The 8,598-nt window shown below is 33.6% G+C and overlaps 1 protein-coding gene across 1 annotated transcript; it reads left to right on the forward strand.

Moving 5' to 3' along the window:
- The first annotated feature begins 4,153 nt into the window (after positions 1 to 4,153).
- On the forward strand, positions 4,154 to 8,075 carry LOC107770556 (putative protein phosphatase 2C 63). Its single transcript, XM_016589879.2, has 4 exons — positions 4,154 to 4,568; positions 5,135 to 5,517; positions 7,075 to 7,311; positions 7,511 to 8,075. The coding sequence occupies exons 1-4, from the start codon at positions 4,322 to 4,324 to the stop codon at positions 7,772 to 7,774; spliced, it is 1,131 nt and encodes a 376-aa protein (XP_016445365.1). The 5' UTR covers positions 4,154 to 4,321; the 3' UTR covers positions 7,775 to 8,075.
- Positions 8,076 to 8,598: the final 523 nt, after the last annotated feature.

An 8,598-nucleotide genomic window follows, 5' to 3' on the forward strand; every position in this document is an offset into this window, starting at 1 on the left:
TATTAAGCTTGTCCATTAAACTCTTACTAAATAATCATTCAGATAAGATGACACACTAATATATATCAAAATTAATCGATGACTATAATTTCCTTCAGCTGCTAAAAGTGAAGGTGCATCTTTATCCCCTTAACTCGTAAAAAATAAAACTCGCGATTCGCGCGGCCTAAAGATAAGGCAAAGTAAATAAATAAAAAAGGAATATTGTTCTAATAAGTACTTGTTTTGCATTTCTTTTTTAATTGGAGTCTTCTACTCGATTTTTTAAATATAGAGTTACAATGTTGCATACCTAAACTAATTCTTTTTTAGAAAGATTAGAGCCTCTTACAAATTAAAATAAAGATAGTATATTCAAATTTGCCATTAGTGGGGTTGGAGCTACAAACTTCAAGACTTTTCTTCTTCTTTTTCTTTTTCATATGATTTTGCTGGGAAGAAACTTTATACAAAAGAAATTAAAAACTTTCTTTAGACAGTAAAATAGTTTGTGATATCTTAGAGAGTGAGAATAAAAGTTAAGCGATAATAACTATCTACATCCAAGTATTATTGCATGCCCACAATATTTTACCAATTTATTGGATGTGTATTTGGAATAACAAATTTTAAATGGAAACAAAACTTATTAATCTTTCATAAGTATAGCCTTCTAAAACGCTAAAAAATGTATTGATGTTAAAAGCATCATTAAGTTCTATAATGGCATACAAATAATTACAATAATTGGCCTCAATAAATTTATTTGTAAAAATAAAAAGATATGAAGGTTTGTGCATTTCTTTCTTTTTCTTCACGCTAATAAATGTTGCACAATATATATTTTTCATTCAAGCACTTACTAAAAATTATAGTTTAATGCCGCTACAAATATGTAAAATTAGCAGAGTACAATAAAGGAAGAAGAACTACAATAATGACCATGTTGAAGGCTATCTTACACGATAATTCGCAGTGATCCCGGTGAGTTAATTTTCTTTTTCAACCTCTTATTACATACATAGTTTCTTCATTAAATAAATAAAAATTATTGGAAGTGAAATTGCCGGTTAAGAAGACTGCCAACTATTTAAAGTTTTCAAAAAATAAAATAAAAGAAACATCAGAAATATTGAACTACCTTCTCGGTAATTATCCGATTTAATTAAAATAAGAAGAGAAACCAAATAATAAGAATATGAAAATAAACGAATTAAAGAGAATAAACGGTTAGGCTTTGAAAAAAATAGCGAACGTCATAAAATAATTACACATAATATATTATATATCAGCACAAAATGTACTAATAATACTAAATAATTATAGGAGAAGGGAAAAAGAAAGATAAAATGATGCACAAGAATCAAGATAATATAAAGAACATGCAGAGCAATCATATTTTTGAGACGTAGGGGAGTAAAAAAAGACTAACAGCTTGTTTAGCTTGTTTGGATGGTTCTTACATATCGTTTCATAATGTATTGTATCGTATTGTATTGTATTGTACTGTACTGTATCATTTGATGAATATAATGTTTGGATGAATTGTATCATTTTACCGTCGTTTCATGGTATCACGCACCAGTAATATGATGAATAAACTTGCAATATTATAAAGAAAAGTTATGATACGGTATATAAAAAGGTAGAGTAAATGATAAAATAAAATTATTGAATAATAATGAAGGGTGAGATTGAGAGAAAAATACAAGGAAACGACGTGACCACACCAAATCGGTCGTTACATAAAGTGACACATTTCATCGTTACGTAACGATGAATTTAACGATACGATACAATAAAATTTAAGTAACAATCAAAACAAACATTTTATTTAAAGTAACAATACGATACGATACAATAGGTAACAACCATCCAAACAAGCTGAAACAGATACAAAATGTAATCAGATATATCCAAAGATTATAAATAAAACGATAAAAAAAGAAAAAGCAAAAGCGCATTTTAATTGATATCAAAGTAAACCCTTATGGTCTATAATGTATAGTAAAGCAAGCTTATTCATTGCATAATATGCTAGAACCTATATGAGAATTAACCTCAAAAACTGATCTCAAATATAGTATTTAATTGGAAAAATAGACTGTATATGAGAGTTATAAAGTAGAAGACGAACCTGAGTATGCATTAGTGATGCCAGCTACGGGATGTTATTTTGTCCAATAAACCTTCTCCCCAAAAATATGCAAAGTGTCAATATTTTGCAAGTAAGAATTTAAATAACAGTAAAATGAAATGAATAATTACCAGACTAATTTTAAGTGAATATAAAAAAACTAATAAACTATTCAATTATAAGAAGAAGAAGTTACCCGTTGAAAGCACCTCTAAAAAGAAAAAGAGGGGCAAGTTTGGTTCAGGCACTGGCGGAGAATTTTAGTGAATTGGTTACGGAAGATCCCACATTCTTAGAGCTATATTTTTATGTTTATATATTGCATAAATTGATCACTGAATTAATGATTTAGACTTTTAGGCTTCTAAACTGAAAATAATGGGAGAGAAAGAAGAATAACGGAGGGAGGTATAATTAAGAAAATGTAATTAAGAATGAATTTTGGACTTTTTAATGTAGCACATAAATATGAAAAATGTCAAAAAATTGAGAAAAAAGATAAATGTGATTCTTGGCCAAAGAGACATGTCACATTATTTTTTTAAAGCTCTCCTTATATATATATATATATATATATATATATATATATATATATATATATATATACTATGGGGCTATTCAAGAAAAAAGAGAGAATATTCTTACATTCAAAATTTAAATATATTTTCGACTTATAAATAACCTAGAACAGTATCCGTCAATTTATTGTAATTCCCTTCAGTTGTCTGATAGGGAAGGGAAAATCATTCATTTCTCGTTCAGTCGTTTGTATGTTGTTGGGGATATCGTGTCATATGTTGTACATGTATCAAATTAAATATCATAAGTACTTTGACATCACCCATTTCCTAACCACTGTCCTGTGTCATGTCTATTGAGCCACTTCTTAGTGGTGTTGAATCATATAAAATCCACCCAGGTGTTGAACCTTCTATTAGTTTTTTAATTTTACTTTACTGTCTCAAATATCTTTATGTTTAACTAAAAACCCAATTGAACTTATTTTATTAAGTCAACAATAGTCCATGAAAATTTTAAGTTTATAGCAGCGATCAGATTTTCACATCTACTCTCGCTCCGATGTTTATGGATGTAACCTTATGATACTAATTGTTGTTATCTATTTGTCAATTAACATGTGGATGCATTCTTACCAATTATCATGGTGTAATATAAATAAAAACATGTGAACAACAACAACCAAAAAATTAACTCTTTATGTCTCACTCTCTGTTGGGGCCAGCTATCTAAATTGTCACTATGTATATAACTTTATATAACTTTGTCTCAATTTAATATTATAAAAAGTTAATTTATGTAGCATCATGTATACAGGTGAAACCGAGTTCATGGAATGTCTTGGTTTCCAATGAAGTAAACAAAGCAAGAGACGTGAAGACAAGGAACTGGAATCGAGGTAAGGGGCTCCTCGATTCGGGGTCCGGGCAAAACACCTGCCCTTGAGAGTATCGGGGCCATGACCCCATGTCCGATTTGAACCCCAAAGGCCTCGGAGTTAGATAATCGAGCACGACCTATAAAAGGCCGTAATATTCGCAACCAGCCAAATATCACGGCATGTATCGGCAGAGAGTCGGTGATTAGTTAAACAAAAGATTTTTACCTTTTATGGAATTGTACTTAGGGTAAAACTCACCTACTATATAAAGGGGGGTCTAATTATTCATGAGAGACATGGTAACACGCATATCAAGGCAATATACTCTTATTTTTTCTATTATTCAAAATTATCACTTTTGTTTATCAGTGCTTTGTTATTGTGAGTCTGGGATATTTCTTAAGGTTGTTATTGAGTCCGAAATCACCCTCCTTTAATGAGTTGATAATTTATTACATCATTTATTTGTCTAATCTAACGCAATTTCTCACTTGTATTGAATTAATCCGTATATCCTTAAAACCACATAAAAATTTAATTGTTATCCATTTTTAGGATAAACACATTAATTTTTAAGTTCCACACGAGGCTTCACACCATGGTGTAAATACAATTTTGTAGCTGTTCAATTTTTCCACACGCGTAATTCTCGTGGGTCGAGCCTCTAGTCTTCTCTTCTTCCTTATGGAAAAAAAGTCTAGTCTTTGTTCCAATGTACGCTTACCAATAAATACGTAAGTCTTGTTACTTTTTCTGCATTTTCTTCAACAACCTATTCCCAGCAGTTGAGCATAGCAGTGTGAGAGATGTTAAGTTCCTGTTTAGGAAGCTGCTTTGGTGGTGGCGATGGTGATGGTCTTATGTGGCACATGGACTTGAAACAACATGCCACAGGTGACTATTCGGTTGCAGTGGTTCAGGCCAATTCACTGCTTGAAGACCAGGGTCAAGTATTTACAACACCTTCTGCTACTTATGTTGGTGTTTATGATGGTCATGGTGGCCCTCAAGCTTCTCGCTTCATCAACAACAACCTTTTCCCTTACCTCCAAAGTAACTCTTATCTCCCTCTTTATACTATCAAAGTTTGAGTCTTTGAGTTTTAGAGCGAGTCTTGTAGGACCTTTACTATTTGTTGTTTCTTGTCAGTCGTCTAGGTCTAATAACAAAAGTATGCTAGTACAATTTTTCTGCTTTGTCAGGTGGAGAATTCTAACCTAGCATTAGTACAATTTTTCTAACACCTTGATTGTTGGATTCTCTTCTAGTACTTTCCGTTTTATTTTTGTTTTGTATAATCTTGGCCTGAGATGAATATAAATGGGGAACATTTGTTAGTGAACATTCATATAAGCGACCCCAACTTATTTTGGACTAAGGCATAGTTGTTGGGTTGTTGTTGCTTGATTGTTGGATTCTGTGATGATTTACTTATGCTGTTAAAATATCATGAGATTGAGGGGATTCTTTGAGAAAATTATATGTGGACTGGAAGAGAAAGGAAATGAGCTTGTTCAAATTGTGGAACGGTTCAATTTTTGAATATCTTAATCAATGTTGTTAGAGATATTGGAAATTGCTCGGATTGTTTTTCATTTCCTTATTTTGGTATACTGTAGAGATTGCATTGGAAGAAGGACGAATGTCTGAGGACGTGATCAGGAAAGCATTTGATGCCATTGAGGAGGGATTCTTGCGGTTAGTGAAGCAGTCTTGGCTGGATCAGCCTCAGATTGCTTCTGTGGGATCTTGTTGTCTTGTTGGAGCAATTTCGAAAGATAAATTGTACGTGGCAAATCTTGGGGACTCCAGGGCAGTGCTCGGCAGGAGAGTGGCGACTGGCCAGACGGGTGATTCAGCAACAGTTGTGGCCGAACGTTTGTCTATAGATCATAATGTTGGGGTTGAGGAGGTAAGGAAAGAGGTAGAGGCACTGCATCCAGATGATTCTCACGTTGTAGTCTACACTCGAGGGGTTTGGAGAATCAAGGGTATAATTCAGGTATCTGTTCTTAATTCCTACTTTCTTCTGTCCTATAATGCAGTCGATAATTTTGATTACTCTTTTAACTCATTCATGCTTCTTAAATTTGTTTACTAGGCTTCCTGGTATTCGGATTGAGTTATCTAGAATAAACATAAACTTTGTCAGTTGCAAGTAGACTTCTTTACCAATTTAGAATCTTTTCATCTCTTTGTCTCATTCCCTCTACATGCTCTTTTTGTGTTTTTCATTGATATATAGTTCTTGAACTCCATATTTCTGGACACGAAGGTGGGGATGGTATTGGTGTTGAGCATGGGATTGGGGATTGTAATAATTGATACATCCTTATTTAGACATTTACCAGTAGTTACTGGGCCTCCAAATGATGAAGACTAGTCGGTCCTTTGGGATATGTTGTATTGGCATAGTTGATATGACTGGAATTGTCTCAATATGGTTGTAGTTTCTATTCAATCTAACAGACGTATGGTGCAAGGAGAAAATGGTCAGAGCTCTTTTCAGTTCTCAATTCCGACTTTTCATCAAGTTTACGATGGGCCATCTTTTGTTACTCTAACGATCAAGATATGCTAAAAGTTCGCCAAGTATGCGATATTGTGAAAGTAAGAAGTTATAGAAGCTAGACAAGAAGGAATATTGTCTTTCTTTTCTGAACTAAGGTTCTTTTCCTCACACACAAATACAAACATTTATATTCATGTAGTTGAAATAGGTTAAACCTTTCTCTGACTCGAGTGCATTGTGAAGAAGATGCCCCAAAATCTCTGGTGAATCAACGTTGAGACTTCTAATTTATGTGCCAGTTATGTTGATGCACTTATAGCAAGTTGAGGCTTACATGCTAAATATGCTGATGTCAAGACTTTCTTGAGTGCCTCTTTTGGGTTCAAATGAGCTTTTATCTAATGTTTCTGAGGCTAAAGACTATATGTTATCCTGTCTCATTAGCTTCTAAACCAATCACCTTATACCCTTATCAGAAACAAGCCACGTCATTTGCGGATTATGTTGGTGCACTTATAGCAAGTTGATCATACCTTTTAAACATGTTGTATGTCAAGTTCTTACTGAGTGCCTCTTTTGGTTTTGGCAACAAATATGCTTTTTTCTGCTGCTTTTTAAGGTTTTTAGACCTTGTGTCAAATTAATTTCTCTTTTTCAGTGTAGTACAAGACATCTCCCATTTAGTACTTCAGGCAGCATCAAGTTTGATCAGTTGCACCTATGAGATTCAAATCAAGGCCTAATTTTTGTTGCAATCTGATTCCTATGTATAGACACAAAGGAATCTCCTTTCCCCTATATTCTTTTGCCCTTATTCCTTAACCACTTTATAGTAATTTTTTTAGTTTTTTGGTAACTATAAATTGTAGCAGGGGCTACATGGTGCTGATCTTCCAACTTGGATCATTTATTTTAATTCTGCAGATTCCCCTTGTTATTAGAAAGATGTCAAATAAAGTGTGAACTATCTATTTTTTATTAATAATTTCAGAGAGTATCCTATGGTTTGAGAAAATGCATCTAATGTTGTTTATTGGCCTGAACCAGGTTTCTAGATCAATTGGAGATGTCTATCTGAAGAAACCTGAGTTTAGCCGAGATCCTCTCTTCATACAATATGGATATCCTATTCCTTTAAAAAGAGCTGTAATGTCAGCAGAGCCTTCTATCTTGATCCGGAAGATAAGACCAGAAGACTTATTTTTGATATTTGCATCAGATGGCCTATGGGACCAACTAAGCGACGAAGCAGCTGTTGACCTCGTTCTGAAGAATCCTAGAACTGTGAGTATCGTCCCTCCTGTTTTGTCAAGTTCTTTAATTTATGGAAATTAACAGTACGTCAATCCATTTAATTATCTGTAAAGTGAGTGTAGTCTCTTATTTCAACAACTCCGTGATTCTGTGATCAAACTTCTCTTCCATTTTGGACATAATTAACTAATGAGTAAGATAAGTGATAATTCCTTTCCCATTTCTCCAGGGAATAGCAAAACGATTAGTGAGAGCTGCCCTTGAGGAGGCTGCAAAGAAGAACGAAATGAGATATGAGGAAATCAAACGACTAGAGAAGGGGGCAAGACGGCATATTCACGATGATATAACAGTTATTGTTATATATTTGGATCGCCAGGACATGTCCGCAAATGCTAGATTGAACATCGTTAAGGGCACAAGCGTCCCTGTCGACATATACTCTCTGAACTCCGGTCATCAAGGAGAAAACACATCTTCTGTTTCCCCATGAACAATGTCTAGTACATGTATCGGTATACCATCTTGTAAATACGTCGCCTTGGAATTGAAGAGTTTTTTTCATTGGACTTTTAGATAACAACCAGAAGGATCAACCATGTACATATACCTTGATGTACATGTACCTTCTGTATTGGAGTTGATAGGACTAAGCTGATGACATACCAGCTCGGCCTTCCTCTTTGGTTTTTGACTCTGTCGTCGAAAAAGCTATATCAGTACTTCCCTGGAAATTATACTAAAACTGCATGTTGAAAGTTCATAGATGAAATGAAATTACAGTTTCTTCTCTATTTGAATATTCCATGCTTTATTTGATAATCTTCTCGCTGATAGACAAATCTAAGACAACTCTTAAGGATTTCAGAATGTTTAACAGACCGCAAGGGTAAATAAATGAGACACGTTTACATTTAAAGGAAAAATTAAAATTGGGGATCCTCAATTTAGTAGCCCAGGGACCCAGCTTCTCAGGTAAAAACAAGATTTCCCTTCATTTAGGCACACCTGAAAAAGGTCCTAAAACCAAGAAATTTTGGCCAAAATTGAAATCCCAATATTTGGTTAGTTAGCTCAACAAGGAGATTTGCACAAATCTGTTTCAATGTTTTTCTTAAAATGTGTGCAAAAATTTTAAACACAGATAATGTAGGATCAAAAAGTAGGCCAAATACATATAACAACCCCAAGAACTTGATAAAAAAACTCATTTTTATTTCATCTTTATATTTACCTGTAAAACAGTACAGTTGAATTTGTTACATGATTTATAGACACGTGAATTAATTTGATCCAGAAATATGAAATAAATAAGAA

This window comes from Nicotiana tabacum, chromosome 3 (assembly GCF_000715075.1).
Source record: "Nicotiana tabacum cultivar K326 chromosome 3, ASM71507v2, whole genome shotgun sequence".
Classification (NCBI taxonomy): Eukaryota; Viridiplantae; Streptophyta; class Magnoliopsida; order Solanales; family Solanaceae; genus Nicotiana; species Nicotiana tabacum.

Bases quoted from the DNA above. Each gene is read 5' to 3' on its own strand.
- LOC107770556 (XM_016589879.2), top strand. From the start codon at position 4,322: ATGTTAAGTTCCTGTTTAGGAAGCTGCTTTGGTGGTGGCGATGGTGAT. The intron at 5,518-7,074 runs GTATCTGTTCTT...GGCCTGAACCAG, and splicing joins GAATCAAGGGTATAATTCAG to GTTTCTAGATCAATTGGAGA. The intron at 7,312-7,510 runs GTGAGTATCGTC...CCATTTCTCCAG, and splicing joins TTCTGAAGAATCCTAGAACT to GGAATAGCAAAACGATTAGT.